This window comes from Camelina sativa, chromosome 17 (assembly GCF_030686135.1).
Source record: "Camelina sativa cultivar CO46 ecotype springtype chromosome 17, ASM3068613v1".
Lineage (NCBI taxonomy): Eukaryota > Viridiplantae > Streptophyta > Magnoliopsida > Brassicales > Brassicaceae > Camelina > Camelina sativa.
In genome coordinates, this window is record NC_141896.1 from 13,483,991 (window position 1) to 13,503,630 (window position 19,640).

The 19,640-nt window shown below is 35.8% G+C and overlaps 3 protein-coding genes and 1 long non-coding RNA gene across 18 annotated transcripts; 3 read left to right on the forward strand and 1 right to left on the reverse strand.

The window, feature by feature from the left end:
- The first annotated feature begins 7,857 nt into the window (after window positions 1–7,857).
- Window positions 7,858–10,938, forward strand: LOC104741936 (protein NRT1/ PTR FAMILY 4.4). The gene is made up of 5 exons (XM_010462870.3): window positions 7,858–8,093; window positions 8,244–8,461; window positions 9,024–9,452; window positions 9,603–9,721; window positions 9,824–10,938. Exons 1-5 carry the CDS (start codon window positions 7,949–7,951, stop codon window positions 10,710–10,712), a joined length of 1,800 nt encoding a protein of 599 aa, XP_010461172.2. The 5' UTR covers window positions 7,858–7,948; the 3' UTR covers window positions 10,713–10,938.
- A 973-nt stretch (window positions 10,939–11,911) lies between these two features.
- Window positions 11,912–14,105, forward strand: LOC147923669 (putative beta-1,3-galactosyltransferase 8). Of its 2 annotated transcripts, none has more exons than XM_087493940.1 (7): window positions 11,912–12,037; window positions 12,260–12,475; window positions 12,565–12,629; window positions 12,721–12,963; window positions 13,065–13,364; window positions 13,446–13,571; window positions 13,660–14,105. In XM_087493940.1, the coding sequence occupies exons 2-7, from the start codon at window positions 12,287–12,289 to the stop codon at window positions 13,922–13,924; spliced, it is 1,188 nt and encodes a 395-aa protein (XP_087350066.1). In that variant the 5' UTR covers window positions 11,912–12,037; window positions 12,260–12,286; the 3' UTR covers window positions 13,925–14,105. The 2 variants fall into 2 exon arrangements, with proteins under 2 accessions (XP_087350066.1, XP_087350067.1); XM_087493941.1 differs by having other exon boundaries at window positions 11,967–12,037; window positions 12,721–12,971.
- A 395-nt stretch (window positions 14,106–14,500) lies between these two features.
- Window positions 14,501–19,562, reverse strand: LOC147923670 (uncharacterized). 14 transcript variants are annotated; one of them, XR_015585796.1, is made up of 9 exons: window positions 19,186–19,562; window positions 18,889–19,017; window positions 18,645–18,765; window positions 18,343–18,516; window positions 17,883–18,107; window positions 17,599–17,694; window positions 16,791–16,919; window positions 15,499–16,614; window positions 14,501–15,399 (listed from the first exon to the last, which is right to left on the reverse strand). It is a non-coding gene; the product is annotated as an uncharacterized LOC147923670 (long non-coding RNA). The 14 variants fall into 14 exon arrangements; XR_015585793.1 differs by having other exon boundaries at window positions 14,501–15,408; XR_015585797.1 differs by having other exon boundaries at window positions 16,791–16,932.
- Window positions 14,811–17,587, forward strand: LOC147923671 (PHD finger protein At1g33420-like). Its single transcript, XM_087493939.1, has 3 exons — window positions 14,811–15,422; window positions 15,574–16,489; window positions 16,583–17,587. The coding sequence occupies exons 1-3, from the start codon at window positions 15,062–15,064 to the stop codon at window positions 17,412–17,414; spliced, it is 2,109 nt and encodes a 702-aa protein (XP_087350065.1). The 5' UTR covers window positions 14,811–15,061; the 3' UTR covers window positions 17,415–17,587.
- Window positions 19,563–19,640: the final 78 nt, after the last annotated feature.

Here is a 19,640-nt window from a genome sequence, read left to right on the forward strand (position 1 = left end):
ATTATCTTCATCCAATACTCTAAAACAGGTTTAAGACTAAACCAATCTTATATAAACTATGGTTTATATTAAAATTGTCAGTAGAACTTTGCATCATTTCCTCCAAATATAGGAAGCAAAGGTGCATAATTGAAATGGAAGGAAGAGAGATAAAGAGAGTAGTAGTAGTAAAGAGAAAAAAGGGGAAAGAGACAGAGCTGTCTCCCCACGCCTTTAGACTTCAAAAAAAGCAAAAGCCTAAACAACAAACAACAACATTCCTTCCCCCACCTCGCGTCATCATTCATCCCACAACAGCCACAGCCTTGCATTTCTATTTACAGCTCATCCATGGGGCTCACTTCCAAGATCTCAATTTATCAAATTGGGCTTATTTCAGGCTCATCTAGGATACTAAGGCCCATTAAGGATACTATGGAATCATCCTTAATCAAAAACTCTGATGTTGTTTCCATCACATGAAGCTTCTCTAGATGATCCCAAAGTCTCTGACTAAAGTTCACTCCTTGACCCTTGTATATCTTGAATTCATTTCTTAAGTTCTTTCTCTCTTAATTAAGCCCTTTAATGAGTTTGATGAGAAGATTTCTTAGAAACTTCCACCATCAAGCTTAATTGGGTTCGTTGTCTTCTTTCATACATGTGAGTATTAATGTGAGATATTCATCATGCTTTGATGATAAAATCGTAAACGAAACTCAAAAAAAAGAATAAAAAAAAACCTATGTGAGATCATCATGTTTTAATGACCAAGATCTTTGTAGAAGAGAATTAAGCGTGTCTTGAAGTCCTCTCAACCCCTAAATGGCTAAATCAACTTGCAAAAAAACTTAACCAAGAGGTAAGTCTTGGAGACAACCTTCAAATTTGAATACGAAATTATGTTTGGGACATTAATTGCGTTAGTGAGAATCGTAAATTCAATACTAAAGATCAGTAAGTAGAATACGAAATTATTATTAGAAGATTAATTAGACGTACCAACAGGTTCAAAGATGAATTGCAAGACAATAAGATTTTTTGGATGGCCACGTAATTTGCTGATGAATGCGCGTGATGAACTTGATTCTACACACTAACACATGCATGGCTTAATCCTAACATTTGAGAGTACTGTAGAAGCAAAATCTCATCCACAAATAATCATATAAAATTATAATCGAACACGTGCATAAAATAAAAATAAAATTAAAAAAAACTGAACCAGAATAATGTTATACATCTCATATATACTAATCAAAAATAGGCCAACTAATGCTTTTTTTTTTTTTTTTTTTTGAACAACAAGGCCAACTAATGCTTAAACCATCTTTTCTCAAACTTTTGGTGTTTTCTAAAATTACGTAGATATCATTTTCAAAACGTTGATAAATTTTGATAATTGCCAAAACATACCAAACTTGTCTCAATACTTTAGCACCCACTAACTTCCACAATATACTTAATTTAGTACAGGATATTATGACACATAGATGTAACTTTTTTTCAAAAAAAAAAATGTTGTCTTTATACAAATTTTAATAATTGTTGTGGTATTAACACGTAAGAAATAAAATAAAAAACTATCTTTATATATAGGAGATGTTAAACCAAATAGGGACAGATTCCCATCATTTTTTTTCTATTTTTGGTTTGTCAACGCCATACCTTTCTTTACAATTGTTTAATTCATTGGTGTTTTATAGTAGTATATAGTATATAAATATGTCTCTCTTTCTTTGTGTTGGAATTAAACCACCGACTTATCCAAGAATATTTGACCAACGCGACATTGTAGATTTCCTTTTTAGCTTAATCGTCAAGGATAACTAGTTGTTTATAACAAAAGTGAAATATGTGAGTTGAAGACCGAAGAGTATTGCATCCGTTAATTAGGGCTAGCTAACTTAATCTAACCGACGCAAAAAAAAAGTTGAAAAGATTTTGTGAAAAAGGGACTCTTGCATCGAAGCTACCTTTCACCTAAACGTTTATACAGATTATCAATCAGTTCGTGACTATCCTAGTTTGTCGTAAGACGCGTAACTATTACTAAACCACAACAATTAATGAAAAGTTTCCAGTTTGGGTCACATAGGAAGGATATACAGTTTTTTTTTAGGTCACATTTATAAGAAATTGAATTTTTAAATCCGTTAAAGATAACTCATATGTCTGGTTCAATATTTTAATAGGAGCCATAATAGGGTTTTGACAAACAAAATTAGTAATTTAGCTATAACCATGGTTGATCACATTACACCACTACAAAACGAAAAAGCTTTATAAATGAGAGGAGCCAAAAGAAATCAAAAGGGTCAATGCTGGCCATTACCATTACAACCTCACACCGACCACATTCGTCCCCTTCATTACGCTGTATCTCTAAAGGCTAAAGCTAGAAATATGGGTAAAAGTCATGTACCGTCCCTTTTTGTGTTATTCCTATTACAAAATCCTCGTTATTATGCATTGTGCTTCCGGTATGACATGAAATTTTATATTCGAGACGTGTTTCTTAAATAAAACAGAATATATATAAAGTAAGCCAAAACGATATGAAAACCAAGAGTGTGTGTAGATCTCAGCCAAGATTCACTCTCATTACCAAAAATAATGGAATGGGAATGGAACAAATTCTTTTTGAAATTTTATGAAATATTTTAGAAGTTCTCTTATCAAGTAATTTTATTATCATCTGTGAATTTTGAGTTTCCTATAGATTTTCTTTTTGCTTTTCCCATATATATTTTTGCTTCTATATGAGTTTGAAAACACTTGAAATATGGATTTTGATTGCCTTAATTCTCGTTCGTAGTTAGTTTATTCTCGTCTTAATAAAAATTGTACTATAAAATAAGTTTTTTTTCAAATGGCATGAATCTCGTTTCCGTTTCTTGCATTATCCATCTCATATAGTATAAAGTTTTTCAAACTTTTAACATTATAATAAATAAAATTAACTAGTCCACCAATTTTTTAAGAGGTTTATTATTATATAAAGTTTCTTCCTTCCCCGGTTGATCGAGTTGTTGGGACTGTGCACGATACAAGGCTTTTATTCACTCAAGTGGGAGAAAAAAATGAAAGTTAAGTGCAGAGTTGTTTCTAGAAAATCCAAATGTTAAGAATCAATATATAATCAATCGTCCAAAAAAAAAACAATTAGAAGTAAAATTAAGTTCAGACTGAATTCGACCCCGCAAATTAATGATTCATTTATGTTTTAAGAAATTTGTGTAGAGTATATTTAGACTTTGATTGGTATTTTTATTTTCTTAAAAAATATTTGTGTATTTATATTATTTACCTCAAGAGTTTTAAAAACGAAACTGATATTGTTTAAAAAATTATTGAATTTTTTTTGTTTGTTATGTTTCTTCAATAATGTTTCCGATCATTTTAATTTAACCATTTTTTCTCTTCTATTTTTTCTAGCAGCTTTTTCTACAACCGCTAAACAAAATTAACCAACTAATTTAAATAATGTTGCTAATCGAATCCTTAGTAGTGTATAGGTTTACAATTAAGTTCTATATATCTATCAATGGGAGAAGGATTCTCCCTTCAACTTCTTTTTTTCGGTCGTTTTTGGTAAAAGGTTAAATCTCCCTTTAACGTATGTGGATTAGTTGTTACTTTAAAAACGCACTAGATATTTACCCGCGGTACACCGCGAGGCTATTTTTTATTAAAAAATGTAATTTATTTTATAGATTAACTATATATATAACTAATGTTTAACTTATATTTTTTAAATGTACAACCTTACAAATTACAAATTACATTTTTTCATATTCATAAAATGTAAACAAACCAATAAAATAATTGACTTGTGGTTCAACCAGTTCGATTAATTTGCCCAGTAACCCGAAAAACTTCCGGTTCACCTTCTGGTCCGGTTTTAAAAACATTGTCGTTTATTGATTAGGCCGATTGTTTAGGAAATATCTGTATGGATAAAATATTGTTTTGTAAAATTGGAAACTTAATATTAATTAAATTAGTTATAAACTTAATACTTAATGTTAAAGAAAGTGATTCCTATTGTTTTGGAAATTTTATTAGCATAGAAAATCTTGTTTCCAAAAATCAAAACTTAATACTAATTAATTAAATAAAAATAAATTAATAATTAATGCTAATGGTATGATTGTAAATATATTGCAGTTTCAAGATTTATTTGCTAAAAATGTATATATAGATGGCATAGAGCTCTCCACACATCAGCTTTTTCTCAAATGTGTTTCTCTATTAATATATAGGGGATAACCGTACCAAATAGCAAATACATATTCACACTCCATCTTGGAAAATTTAATTCATCCAAAATATATTTTGTTATTTCACCGTCTATAAACTGTTCAAAAATATGTAACGTTAGCAATAGTGATTAGGATGGTGGAGAAAGAATGAAAGATCGAAGCCAAATGTTTATCATATAGTTAAAACACCAATTGTGACTGTTATATAGTTGACCTTGACCACCAATCATTAATTATATTTGCATATATAATACACAAACGCAAGTGCTCAATATCAACTTCATTTATTTTTTTATTTTCTTGTAATTTTTTTGTTTTTAATAGTTGGAAGGACAAGCGTACGTTACACACACAAACTGATCTGTAATAATACAGTAGGGTGAGAGTGGAGTGGTAGGGCAAAAGATGGGAGAAAATGCATAATGATGAAGAAAAAAGTCAACGTAGTTTCTTCTTGAGAAGAAGTATTCTTCACTTAAACACTAAACAAAACCGACCATCTTCTGCTCTTTTTTTTTTGTTACCACTCGATATGTCTTTCCTGTTATGATATGTGTATTAGTGTATATAATATATATCCCACACGGCCACACATGAATAGAAGCATAAATTAAGTGTGTGACTCAATGAGACTAAAATGTATATATATCATGGATGTGTTACTGACTAACTGTTTACGGTTAAGATTTAACCGATATATTTTTTTCCAAGCTTCCTTCACTCTTCTTCTTCTCGATCCATTAAGTCTATTTTATAAACAAAAAGAAAATTCAATATATCTTGCGTCATTTAGATAAATTGACCCTAATCACGGAGTGCAAGATTCTGGAGTCTTCACCTTAAATGTTCTCTTTCTTGTATATACAGACCTAATTAATTATCCTAGAAAAGTAACCTAGAAAGGAGATCAACAAAGCTGTGTTAATCAAATTATAAGGCTATGTGACTAGTTTGTTAAGTTTTTCGAGACCTACAGTATACATTATATTATGTTAAATTTCATGGATTTATAATTCATATTCAATTCGAAATAATATCTCTTATGAATGACTTTAAAGTCTTCTTGGCTTTCATATTTTGGGATTTTAACAAAATTTGTTACAAAACAGAGAAGAAGAGAGGCATGGAGCCAGGTGATGAAAGTCAAAGAAGAAGTTTTGATATACGACACCTATACAAATAAATAAGTAGAAGATATTCCTCCGGGATGACAACTGGCTTCAAAGAAGAAAATTAAGGATTAATTATCGGTTGTATTTGGTCGAACACGATCATACACATTGAATTTGGTCGCATACGCCTAAGAGCATTTTAGATGTTGACAATTGTGAATTGTTAGTAGTAGGTCATACCAACAAAAGCACGCAAAAGTACATACCAAGATAAATAAATATATATAAACGGTTTTGATATTGAGAAGCAAAAAAGAAGGCTCTCAAGGGGAGGCCATGGAGTTGATAGTGTTGTATTCTATTGCAAATTTAGTGAACTTTGGGGTACAGTTGTATCCAACTTATAAGTTGTATCCATTATATTGTTTATACATTCATCAATGAATAATGTCACACACGTCTCTTCATTTCATTTTCCCTTTTGTGATGCTTGCTTGTATTGGACTTCATTGATTTGACTATTGTAAGTATAGTGTAAAAGTAGCTTTCGTTTTCTAGCCATTTTTACAATTTATATAGAAAGGTAGTGGGGACCGGTCTAGATGAAAAAGATTCATGTTTGGTTTTGAGTACTAGACTAAAAAAACAGTTTGTCCCCGGTTGCATTTAACTTCTGTTTGGTCAGCCGTTTGAATTTGATTGGTTTTGGACGAGCTGTTTTCTAGAAAGTGTCGATTATGTTCGTTCCACATCCAAAGTTAGAAAGTAGTGGAAACTTGAACAACTAACTTAGTATGTTGTCGATCATTTGTTATGCGTATACATAAAAGTTAAAAACCAGATAAATACAATAAATCCCGTATAAATACACTGAGACACATGGAAATTAGGGGTCAGATATGATGCGGTCGATAGAGCCATCACTATATACAAACCAAATCCAACTAATATATATAAGCGCCAAGAGCTGTATCATATTCATTGTCTTTCAAGAATACAAGTTTCAGTCTTATTAAAACTTGCATGTATCTAAGAACCTATTTTACACCAACAAGGAATGCTGGATCGGGCCTCTTAGTCTTACATATCATAACATGCATGATATGTATTTGGACCCAAACTCTAACCTTATTCATCCTTCTCTAATTGTGGACATGTTAGATACCTACCTTATGATATTTCTTTTCGATTCAAATATTCACAATCCGTTTTTCATAATATGTTTTTAATAACATGTTATGGTTTAACACATGTGATCTTATAAACATAACAAAAGAAATATAAATAGTAGCATCACTTGGTATAATCATTTTTTTCCGGAAAAGAAGATCTGATCTACTTATTGTCATGGGAGGAAAGTTATGGTCGGGATGGGGAATTTGTAATGCCTCCAACTATATCCTGATTTGACTTTCAAGACGGATGAAAAGATCCCACAAACCTTGATCAATGAGTAAAATATTATTGTAGTCTCACGTATGTCACTTTGTATGCCCCCACATTACTAAAGTAATCTGTGCTTAACCTAATAATATATCGCATTGATAAGCCAAATGATGATAACATTGATAAAAATGAAAATTTTAACCGAATTTTTAATCTATTAGTTTAGATTATTGTGTTATAGTTTTATCAACATATAGTAGAATATGTAGAAATTTTTTTGGGATACTCCAATTCTAAAATTCTGTGATTTTCTGAATTTTCGCCATTTTTAAAGTTGTTTTAAATGTTGGTAAAACTGAATACCTTCGAACTTAAAACTTGCATGCATGTCATACATACACATTAATTATCTTCAATCCATCAGTATCGGGTCGACTATACATATGTACGTTAGATTGGTAATTACTTAAATCAAAATTTGTGATAATCCATAGAAAAGTGTCTTCAAAATTAAATTATGATGATACTATAAACTTGGTTAGTTCTTTTTGATGTGAAGTTTCTACTATTACTGACGAAAAGGGCTAAACTAACACTGATGGGAAGGGAAGATTCGTCAAAGGTTGTCATCATAATTAAATCGCAACTTCATATATCAACCGTAAATGTCAAGAAAACATATTGTAGTAAACAATAGTTTATGCCCCGGAGCCACAGGCCAAAGTTGAAATTTGCTTGTAATGATGATGATGATGCATTTTAAACATATTGGACAGTGGGTCCGTTACTTCCCACTAACACACTAATAAGTTTAGTAAGCTTAATTATTTGATACATCCGATCAAACCAAGTTTTAGAAAATAGAAGGTTATGAATAATGCTAAATTACCAACAAAAATAATTAAATAGTATTTTCTAATTAAAAATTAACTTCTCTTTATGAGAGTTCTATTCATTAGAAACATTTACACTTTTCAATATTGAAGTCTAATTTCTAATTTAAAACTGATGTAGAGTTTTATTTTGTTTTATTGTATAATATTTTTATAGTTTCTTTCTCATGATTTTTTTTAAGAATGAACGAGACATTATAAGTACCTCCTCGCTCCCCACCTCGTTTATTTATCTTTGTGCCAACTCCTTCTAAAGCAGACCTTATATCTCCCTTTCGTTGACATAATTCAAGAAATTAACATAGAAAGAGCTATGGATGTTCGTGATCTATCTGAAGAAGCTAAAAGAGGACTACACATGTCCGAGGAATCATCGGACGATCTTTGCGTTGATTCTCGAGGTCGACCATGCAGGCCAAGCAAGCATGGTGGTACAAGAGCTGCCCTCTTTGTTCTAGGTATCCTTCCCCTTCTATCGTCAACTTTAACTATGCACATCGACTAGCTAAACCAGCTTGTTGCATATATGGCCGGGATGGTCCATGCTATATATAGGTTATATTGATTGGGCTATGTTTATATTTATCTATCATCTATGTTACGTTTAGGTCTCCAAGCTTTTGAGATGATGGCTATCGCAGCTGTTGGAAACAACTTGATCACATACGTGTTCAATGAAATGCATTTCCCTTTGTCCAAATCCGCAAACCTCGTGACTAACTTCATAGGAACGGTGTTTCTTCTCTCGCTTCTTGGTGGCTTCCTCTCTGATTCCTACCTTGGAAGCTTTCGCACCATGCTCGTCTTTGGCATCATCGAAATTTTTGTATGTATACTCTAGCTAGCTCCCTTTTCACCTTTTCTCATTTCTATTTTAGATGCTCTTGAATATTCTACATCACTTTTCATCTCTAACTAGTAACCTTGATTTAAACGGGCTATTAAAAGTATTTATAGAAAAAAAAAGTCAAAAACTTTAACATAAAGTTGTAATGAAAGTGCATTATATGAACTAAACCTTTCTTGCTGAAACTTTCGGTTCTTTGGAAAAGCAAATGTGTTGTATAATACTATAGTTTTATTTTCACTAGGTTATATAATATGTTAAATTGACAATATAATGTTCTTGTAGAAAATAGTACCTCACAATATATATAGTCTTGGGACGAAATTTACGGTTGCATATTTGATATTAGCTAGGTACACTTAAGTTTCAATCCCTCGCTTATATAAAGTAACACGTAACCTTGAACATATATTAGTTACGTGAACGTCATACACATATCTATGGGATCTAAGAATTTTAGTTATGAAATATTCGAGTAATGTTGGTTGACAAAAACTAAGAGAAGTTTTTGGCTAACAAAAACATGTAACAAATAAAACAGGGTTTCATACTATTGGCAGTCCAAGCTCATCTCCCAGAGCTAAGACCACCAGAATGCGACATGAAGGGCACAATACATTGCTTAGAGGCAAATGGTTATAAAGCGGTCACTCTCTACGCCGCACTCTGTTTGGTGGCGTTAGGGAGTGGCTGTCTCAAACCGAACATCATCTCTCACGGTGCCGACCAGTTTCAAAGAAAGGATTTGAGGAAGCTATCGAGTTTCTTCAATGCGGCTTACTTCGCCTTCTCGATGGGCCAACTTATTGCACTTACACTCTTAGTTTGGGTGCAAACGCATTCTGGCATGGACGTTGGTTTTGGTGTCTCCGCGGCTGTTATGGCCGCGGGGTTGATCAGCCTTGTTGCTGGAACTAACTTTTATAGGAATAAACCATCCCGTGGTAGCATCTTCACACCAATTGCTCAGGTAAATCAAGAACCGTATTTTTTTTTTCTTTTTTTTTTTAAACTCATAAAATGTATTCATTTCACTTATAAACTCAAACATGGCCTTTGATACATTTTGAGGCATATAAAAGAGTTTGATCTTGACTTCTGATTTTTATCAATCGATCAGGTCTTTGTAGCAGCGATCACTAAACGTAAACAGATTTGTCCTTCAAACCCAAACATGCTTCACCAACCTTCAATGGATCTCGTTCGTGTCAAACCTCTCCTTCATACTAATAAGTTCAGGTAATATGTCATTAATCTCTTTATACAATAACCGCCAAAACTGACTAACCAACTAACTAAGTAACTAACTAACTAACTAAACGCTCTTTTCTTGACGTGCAGGTTTCTTGACAAGGCTTGCATCAAGACGCAAGGCAAAGTAATGGAGAGTCCATGGAGACTCTGCACAACCGAACAAGTCCATCAAGTCAAGATTCTGTTATCAGTCATACCGATATTCGCATGTACTATCATCTTCAACACTATCTTAGCTCAGCTTCAAACTTTCTCTGTTCAGCAAGGAAGCTCTATGAACACACACATCACAAAGACTTTTCAAATCCCACCTGCTTCTCTTCAAGCCATCCCTTACATCATTCTCATCTTCTTTGTGCCTCTCTACGAAACGTTCTTCGTCCCACTCGCTAGAAAGGTCACGGGAAACGATTCCGGAATCTCTCCTCTTCAGAGAATTGGCGCTGGACTATTCTTAGCGACGTTCTCGATGGTTGCAGCTGCTTTAGTGGAGAAGAAGAGACGAGAATCGTTCTTGGAACAGAACGTAACGCTCTCGATCTTTTGGATCGCGCCTCAGTTTCTGATATTCGGTTTATCAGAGATGTTTACAGCCGTTGGATTAGTGGAGTTTTTCTACAAACAGTCTTCAAAGAGTATGCAGTCTTTTCTCACGGCATTGACTTACTGCTCTTACTCTTTCGGGTTCTATCTTAGTTCTGTTCTTGTCTCGGCTGTGAACAGAGTTACTTCTAGTAATGGATCAGGGACGAGAGAAGGTTGGTTAGGAGATAACGATCTTAACAAAGATAGATTAGATCACTTTTACTGGCTCTTAGCTTCATTGAGTTTCATCAACTTCTTTAACTATCTTTTCTGGTCAAGATGGTATTCGTGTGATCCATCCGCGACACATCATAGCGCCGAAGTCAATAGCTTGGAGGATTTAGAAAATGGAGAAAATAAGGATTCCACGAGGGAGAAGCCTAGAATTTGACTATGTATGTTAGAGATCATCTTGTTGTAACCCTTTAGGAGGGATAATAGAAGGAATAATTTTGAGAATTCTATTTGCTTATTAATCCGGTTGTAATCATATGTTTTGGAAATGGCGGGGTAGAGTCTTTTTTGTTTTGGTTTTTTTTAAAATTTTTTATATATTTGGGGTTTGTAATGATGAAGAGTTAGTTTGAAAGGTTTAGAGAACTTGTCTTTTGACTTAATTATGTATCAAGAAGCTAGTTGGTTTTGTGATGTGACTGATAATGTTTTTAGTCTCGCCAAACCGTTATAACTGGCTAAAAGCCTAAAACAGCGTTTTTGTTTGGCAATTGCTGTCTTTTGACCTTTGAGCCATATGATGAGTCCATAGATTTAACACATCTTTGAAGTTGGAAAGAGATATGGTCTATTCCCATAGATATTGACATCATCAGGTAAAAGATAGAGTGAGGTAAGCATCATTGGTTGTAACCTTTGGGCCGACAGAGAAGGTCCACACAACTCACTGCTCCATTGCTACAGCTCAATGGATAGTAGTGTATTTCACCACTACATCTTAAATATATGAGTTTTTTTTGTGTGTAATTTGAGCATCATCATTGACTTTGGAAAGAAATATATACTATAATGTGTATGTTCATTATTCTGCTTTACTTTTAATTGAACAATACATCTAAAGGGTTTTACCTTAAAGGTTGTACAGCAGCTCAGTCCACGAATGTTTCCAGCCTCTACAAGATGGACCGACCCATTTTGATAGATAAATATGTTTGTTTCACTACATAACAGAGCTCTTTACAAGTCACATTAGTAAGATATCACTAGATATTTTTAGCTATGTTTGAGTCAGTCTCTAAAGAATATAGCGAATCATTGTCATGACTCTACAATAGTATTTACAAGCATTAACATAAATATGCTACAAATCAGGTTACATATGTATCACTTTAATGCCAAGTTCTGGCTATCTCTATTCTCTGATCAAGAAGTTGAGTCATGTGTTGCGGAAGCCGCACAAAGCGCATCAAGATATGTTAGCGCCTAAAGTGTTGTGTAAAAAAAAAGTAGAGTTATATTTTTTTGTAATATCTGCTATATGCAAATAGTTAGTTGGGACATGCACATTGCATGACAAGACAGTCAGATTGAGAGAGAGAGAGAGAAGCAAAACATAAACGCCATTGCCGTTCTGCAACTACATTCTTGTTTTCATTTTATTTAAATAACATCTCATGAACATTCAGAACTTGTTTCTTAATCTGACAGCTCTCATCTCCTCAGAATTTCCGTCCCTTTGGTGTCTCACATGTGCTTATAGAGGTATGTTCATGATTCTCAAGCATAGATATTAAGACTTGAGTTTGTTAAGGTTATCATTTCTTGTGAAAAACTAGAGCCTAGTTACTGTAAGAATTTGAGTTCCTTGATGTAGTTTTTTAGCATCATCATGTTCATCGAGTATGGTAATGGCATGTAATGAAAAATACAGAGACAAGTATATTGATTATGCTTCATCCTCATCATCACAATGATGTTCTACAGATTTAGCACTAAGGAGGCGCAAAAGAGATGAGGGCTAAAGCTGCTTCAGGGAAAGCTATAATAGTGCTGTGTCTTGCTAGCTTTCTTGCAGGCTCATTGTTCATGAGTCGAACTTTGAGTCGCTCTTACATATTTGAAGAAGAGGATCACCATCTCACAAAGCATCTGTCTACTAAACGTTTAGACATTCAAAAGGACTGCGATGAACATAAACGCGTAATAAACCCTTCTATACTTTAATTAACACTTGCTCATGTTCATATATATGCTCACTAAACCACAAGTGTTTTCTCTTTGTTGATCAGAAATTGATAGAAAGCAAATCCAGAGACATAATAGGAGAAGTATCCAAAACCCACCAAGCAGTAAAGTAATAAAACCATATTCGTTTTCTATGTTTCCTTAGGTAATTGAGACAGAGGAGGTACTAAAATCTGATTCTTTCTTGTGGTTTATAACAGATCATTGGAGAGAACAATGTCAACGTTGGAGATGGAGTTAGCAGCAGCACGTACCAGCGATAGAAGCAGTGAGTTCTGGAGCGAACGGTCAGCGAAAAACCAGAGTCTACAGAAGGTGTTTGCAGTGATAGGCATCAACACAGCATTCAGCAGCAAGAAAAGACGAGACTCGGTGAGGCAAACATGGATGCCAACAGGCGAGAAGCTAAAAAAAATCGAGACAGAGAAAGGGATTGTTGTAAGGTTGTGAAGTAAGCCACAAGTATCCTCAATTCACTACTTTAAACACACATACCAAACTTCAGTCATATAAAACAGAGAACGTTTGGATTTTTATTTGCCAGGTTTGTGATAGGACACAGTGCAACACCAGGAGGAGTACTAGACAAAGCCATTGATGAAGAAGATTCAGAGCATAAAGATTTCTTGAGACTAAAACACATTGAAGGATATCACCAACTCTCAACAAAGACAAGACTATACTTCTCAACAGCAACTGCAATGTATGACGCAGAGTATTACGTGAAGGTAGACGATGATGTTCATGTCAATTTAGGTATGCTTGTTACAACACTTGCGAGATATCAATCAAGACCGAGGATTTACATTGGTTGCATGAAGTCAGGTCCTGTTCTTTCACAAAAGTAAGCAAAAGAAGTGACCTTTATATAGCAAATTTGAAACCATTGGATGCAACATATGACAAAAAAAGTTTGGAAATGTAGGGGAGTAAAGTATCATGAGCCAGAGTTTTGGAAATTTGGAGAAGAGGGTAACAAGTACTTTAGGCATGCGACTGGACAGATTTATGCAATCTCAAAGGACTTAGCTGCATATATCTCCACTAACCAGTAAGTTTTCAGAATCCATGATGTAAAAGATTACTCTTTTGGGGGTTTATGGAAAGGAATGATTCAGTAGTGGGCATGATGTGCGCAGGGGAATACTGCACCGGTACGCGAACGAGGATGTGTCGTTAGGAGCGTGGATGCTAGGGTTAGAAGTGGAGCATGTGGACGAGAGGTCAATGTGTTGTGGAACACCACCGGATTGTCAGTGGAAAGCACAAGCCGGGAACGTGTGTGCAGCGTCGTTCGATTGGTCTTGCAGTGGGATATGTAAGTCCGTTGATCGTATGGCTCGTGTACACCAAGCTTGCGCGGAAGGAGACACTCCCCTCGCTAATTTTCGCTTCTTGTATTGAGGTTTCACTTGAAACTTTGCTTAGTTAAAACTTAAAAGAATAAGGAAGGTAAAATAGTAATAAAAATAAAAAAAACTTGAGACTACATGACTTTTTTTTTTTGTTTGGTGTGGAAAAATTGGTTATGTTTTCTTTGTCATTTGGAAACCTTGGTTCTTAAGTTTATGGGTTCTTTTTTTTTGTTGGGTCAATTGGATAAGTCAAGGATTTAAAATTATTTAGCAAGAAAGGAGATAATTGTGCCGGTTAAGGAGATAATCCACTCTATATTATGCTTAATCAAAGCTGAGCTAATCAAGTATTTTATTCACATTTATGTTATAATTTTTTCAATAAATATGTATAAGTAACTAAAGATCTTGATTTTTTTTTTAAAAATAAACTTTATAACCAAAAACAGGGGGGAAGTAAAGTAAATCACTGGATTTGTTTTTTAAATAAACATTTTTTTTTTTTGGATTTGCTTAAATCATTGGCTTATATTTTATTTTCAAACAAAACCAAAAGAAAATCACTGGATTTATGTGATTTTTTTAAAAAGTTTGGATTAAAGAGATTTCCACAAGAGGATCGAGGTGTCACAATCGGAATTGGATAGGACTTTACTAAATAGGCTAATTAAGCAGAGAGGTTAGTACGGCTAATCTTTTTTTAAAAAAGGAGAATCAAAACGAAAGAGAAGGAAAATAAGGAAAAAAAAAAAAAAAAAGGCTTGGAGAAAAAGAAATCGAAACCGCCTCGAATTTGGAATCAGTGGATGGGTCCCACTCCGTCCTCCAGAAATTGGTGAGTAAAAATAAAATAAAAAGAAAGAAACAAAAATAATAAAAAGCATATCTTCCTTTGTTCCTTCTCTATCCCTCTCTCTATCCCTCTCCCCACCATCAGAATCGGTCAAGCTTTTTTAGTCAATACCCCCAAAAAACCCTAAAATCTTCCTCTCCCCCCAAAACTTTTGAGAGGGAAAATCTCTCCGCCAAAAAAACTAAACACTCCCCCTTCTAAAAACACACCCTTCACCTTCTCTCTTCTGTATCGTAAATCTCAAATCTCTCTCTCTCTCTCTCTTTTACTGTTTCTTTTTCTTTCTAAGTTTTTAGTTTTAGTGTCGGAAAAAACAAACCCTTTGTTACGGTCATGGCGGTGATGAACGGCTGTAGCTCGGCGAAGCGAGCGAGGCGTTGCAACAGAGTCTCTGCCGATCTCTACGATTTCTCTACTTTCCCCTCCGATCACACCAACGGCGGCGATTCCACCTCCACCTTGCCGCCGTTCCGCGACGTTGTCAGAACTTTCCTCGCTACCCACGCGCGTGTCACTTTCCCTCCCTCGACGCTCTTCTCGAGCTTGATGACGTGGCAGATCATGCTCAGGCCTGGGGATTCCACGGACGGTGGTGCTTCAGATCTCTCTTCTAGGGTCGTCTCTCTCGATGTTGTGGAGGAGGATGTCACGAGATCCTCTAGATCTGTCTACTGTGACCACTGCCGAGTCGTTGGTGAGTCCACGTCCTTACAGATTTCTCAAAAAAAGTTCCAAACTTTTTCTCTTTTCATAAATAAAGTTTCTTTTACCTGTTATCATGGTGTGCGCATGCATTAGATTGAAAGCAAACACTGAGCTAAATCTCTCTTTGTGTTTTTTTCAAGGTTGGAGTAGTCATCCAGTGTGCAGAAAGAGGTATCACTTCATCATAAGGTCTCGAGGAGACACTAAGGCTTGCTCGAGGTGTGGTAATACTCAGAATTTCTCTGAAGGCAGCAACTGCAAGTGGTGCAGCTTGGCTCTCGATATTGAAGACTGGGTTTACTCTCAGCTTGAAGACAACACTCACCTCCTTCACGGTGTCATCCACTCCAACGGCTTTGCTCATCTCTTGTCTCTCAACGGGAGGGAAGGTGGCTCTGGTTTTTTGACTGGTCGTGCCATTATGGACTTTTGGGACAGGCTTTGTTCCTCCCTTGCTGTCCGTAAGGCAAGCGTGATGGATGTGTCAAGGAAGTACGGCATGGATTACCGGTTGCTTCATGGGATCACTAGAGGGTGTTCCTGGTACAGTGAGTGGGGTTATGAATTCAAATCTGGGAGCTATGCACTCACAAGGGAAGCTTACCACAGTGCGGTGGATACTTTATCTGAGATACCTCTCTCTGAGTTTTTGTACCAAGGGAGGAAACCAAGAGCTCAGCTCCACTCCACTATTGGCTTCTACCAATCACTCTCGTGCTCAGAGCTTGTGACTGTGAAAGACCTCTTCTCCTTTCTGCTACAGCTGATTCGTGAGAACCGATCAAAACCTACATCATCTAAGTCTTCTGTGCTATGTGCTTGGTCAAGGAGTGATGTGGAACGTGTACAGCAAGCCATGATTAAGATACTGAAAGCTGCAGGACGTCCACGACCCAACTGGGTTACAAGGTGGGCTCTCAAAAGGTCTGTTTGCAAAACAGGCTCTCCACAACTGATTGATTACTCTCTCAAGCATTTTGGAGGGGTATTGGCGGATGACGGATCTCAAGAAGTCTGCTCCCGTTGTAATCCTGGTTCAAACGACTTTGAGTACAGGTAAATTTTCAAGAGATGTCTCTTATTATTCTGCTCGGGTTGGTTGGTTTCCAGTGTTCCATAATTATCTTAAACTTTGCATATGAACTTCAGGCTTGAACCTGTCAGCAATGTGCACCGCTTATCTAAACAAGAAGTAAATAATGTATCAGCGGAGCATGTCAAACAAGACTTAAGATATTTGTATGAAACTTTATTGCACCCACAAACCATGGCCGAGTTTAGGTCTCGGGCTACAAGAGATAAAATGATTGATGCAGCCACGAAAGTACTAGACTGTAAGCATTTCATAAAAGATCACCTGTCTAGCACAGTGAACCCCTTTGCAATCAACCTCTGGTGCTGTGTTGAGCTTTCCGATGAGTCCAAAGAATGCCCAGCCCCTCCACCTGAACTGTTGGTTTTGCCATTGAATGCTACTGTTTCTGACCTGAAAACCGAAGCTGCTAAGGCTTTTCAGGAAGTGTATGCAATGTTCAAGAGGTTTGAAGTTGAGGAGCTCTTAGGTTATGGCTCTCTAGATGACTCAATTACCCTGAAATTTCTAGTTGGCACAAATGGGATTGTACGGGTTAAGGGGAGATGCTCAAAACATGGGCTCTCTCGATACCGCATGGAGAGAGGGGTAGATAATTGGAAAGTTGATTGCAAGTGTGGCACAAAGGATGATGATGGTGAGAGGATGTTGGCTTGTGATGTGTGTGGCGTGTGGCACCATACTAGATGTGCTGGGATCAACAACGCCGATGAACTACCTTCCAAGTTCCATTGTTTCAGATGCAATGATATGTACAGCAAGAGACCAAAGCAATCTGACAATGAGCGTGGTTCTAGTCAAGTGCCCAAAGCTGGCTTCGTTTGTAGAGGTGAGTCAGCTGCTATGGGCAGTGGATCTAATTTATCCGTAACACTTAGTGTAGGCTGACTGTAATTATGATCGTTCTGTATATAGGTTCTTTTCTAGGCACAAAACTGCAAGTGGCTTAAGATTTCTACCCGTGATTGTAACACATGACCACTTCAAGAATTCAATCCTAAATCTTAGTGTTCTAATCATGGGAAAATGACATTTATGAAGGACTAATGTTTATGATGCCAGAATCATTTACCTTTCTTCTTTTTTTACTTGCTTCATATACTTGCTTCATATCTGCACTTTACTCTTAAATCTCACACATTCCTCTGCCTTCATGGGTTGCCCAGATCTGTTATAAGAACACAAGAAGCTCAAAGATAAGACTCCTGCCTAAAATACAAAAATCATACAAGAGAAACCAAGTATTAAGATTACTAATTTCCTACACCAAAAGTATCATAAATAATGCAAACCACTTAAATAATCTCACCAATTATTAAAAGCATGTCATTGCATCTCATTGATGCCAGATTCTACCTTCTTACTCAGCGCTGCAAAACTTCTTAAGTCACTTAACAATCAAGCTGGACTTGCTTCTCTGAAATGATCTTTCTCTGGCACAGTTTCTTCAAGAATTCCATTAATAAATGTCTTGGCTGAAACAAATTGAGTCAAATAATAAACACCCTCAGAGACACTTTTGGCCTTCCTCCAGTATACCCGGACGAACATGAGGTTGTAAAGCAAGTGAAGAGGATTTGCCTGCAATTGCAGATCAAAGAAGTAATTTTATCAGTAATCACCATATAGAAACAGTGAAAAGGAATTCTAAGAAAAAGGCTCTTTGATAAAAGCAGCCTAGGCTTTGAATAGCAATTTGACCTGGAAAGAATTTACACCACAAACAAAATCAAAATATTACAACTAGACCTTAGAGATTGGAGAGAGCACAAAACAACACATAGTTGAGTGAGTTTAAATTGAAAAGAGAGCTTACCTTGATTGTAACATATATGAGGAAGGGAAAGAACACATCTGCTCCAGCCAGACTACGGTTCATCTACTTGGATGCGTCAGGTTGCTAATGAGCGTGCAACAGCTTGTTATGCAAAGCAACTTGTCGAGAGGACTTTTGAAGGAGTTGATTTCAGTAAATTTCATCCTCTGCAAGCTACACGAAAACCGATGTTAGGCAACCATTTATAATTGGAGCACCAGATAAATCTTGCACTTGAATCAACTGCCTTCAGTTTGTGTTAAAAAAAAAAAAAAAAAAACTGGGAATAATGCACAGCTTACCAACAAATGACCATCATCATGAAACACCAAAGGTATATCCAAATGCCCAGGCGACAATCACATTCTAAGCAGTTAGAAGGTGGGAAAGCCCTGGTTTTTCCTTGACATACTTCTGCAAACCCTACAATGACAAGAAACATAGATATTACTACCGACATCATCATAAAAAAGTTGCTGATGACATGACAGAAACCAAAAAAAGAGGATATTCATGTGATGGGCAAAAAAGGGTAATCAACCTAACCTCTAATACGGCGCAATCAATATTTTCATCTTTTCCCATAAAAGCCGTTTCCATGGAAACAAAACTTTCTGAAGCTTATTGCTGATCGTATCATGATCCATCGCTTAGAACGAAAACGATGCTAAGAATCTGCGATTCATCAAATTCAATTGGTTTTATCAGCACAAATACCTCAAAATACAAAGCCATACAAGAACGAACCACAACATATAACTCCGAATCATACAAAAACCTCCGCTTTGGAGAATTTATAAGAATCCGAAAATCAAATTCGACTAAAATTGGTCGGTTTCATACCTTAAGATGAATCGAACGAGATCGATCGACGGAGCACCAACTTCATTCATCCGACGAAAATCATCGAATTGAACAAACTGATTACGGCGCGACTCCATGAGGATTGAAACCCTAATAAACCCCTAAAAATATCGTAATTCGCTCGACGGCAAGATTGAATTGATGAAAAAAAATTAACAATTCAACGGATTCAAAACGAATCTTCACTGGGAGCTCTAGTGTCTTTCTCCAATGGTTTTGGAACTAGAAGCAGCCACGTGAAAACGATAAAGAAGAAGAAGAGAAGAACCGTGAAGAAGATGAAGATGAAGAAGAAATCGCTGTCTGCAACAGAAAGAAGACAATTTGTTCCAGGGAAAAAGAGTTAAAACGAAGTTAAATGCACCGTTAATTGTTAGGTTTTCAGTTTCACAAGCACGGTAAGACTTAATGGGCCGAACTTAATAAGGGCCCAA

Coding starts and splice junctions, on each gene's coding strand:
- LOC104741936 (XM_010462870.3), top strand. CDS start 7,949: ATGGATGTTCGTGATCTATCTGAAGAAGCTAAAAGAGGACTACACATG. Junction 8,462..9,023: donor TTGGCATCATCGAAATTTTT/GTATGTATACTC, acceptor CAAATAAAACAG/GGTTTCATACTATTGGCAGT. Junction 9,453..9,602: donor TCTTCACACCAATTGCTCAG/GTAAATCAAGAA, acceptor TCAATCGATCAG/GTCTTTGTAGCAGCGATCAC.
- LOC147923669 (XM_087493940.1), top strand. CDS start 12,287: ATGAGGGCTAAAGCTGCTTCAGGGAAAGCTATAATAGTGCTGTGTCTT. Junction 12,476..12,564: donor ACTGCGATGAACATAAACGC/GTAATAAACCCT, acceptor TTTGTTGATCAG/AAATTGATAGAAAGCAAATC. Junction 12,964..13,064: donor GAGAAAGGGATTGTTGTAAG/GTTGTGAAGTAA, acceptor TTTATTTGCCAG/GTTTGTGATAGGACACAGTG.
- LOC147923671 (XM_087493939.1), top strand. CDS start 15,062: ATGGCGGTGATGAACGGCTGTAGCTCGGCGAAGCGAGCGAGGCGTTGC. Junction 15,423..15,573: donor TGACCACTGCCGAGTCGTTG/GTGAGTCCACGT, acceptor GTTTTTTTCAAG/GTTGGAGTAGTCATCCAGTG. Junction 16,490..16,582: donor TCAAACGACTTTGAGTACAG/GTAAATTTTCAA, acceptor TATGAACTTCAG/GCTTGAACCTGTCAGCAATG.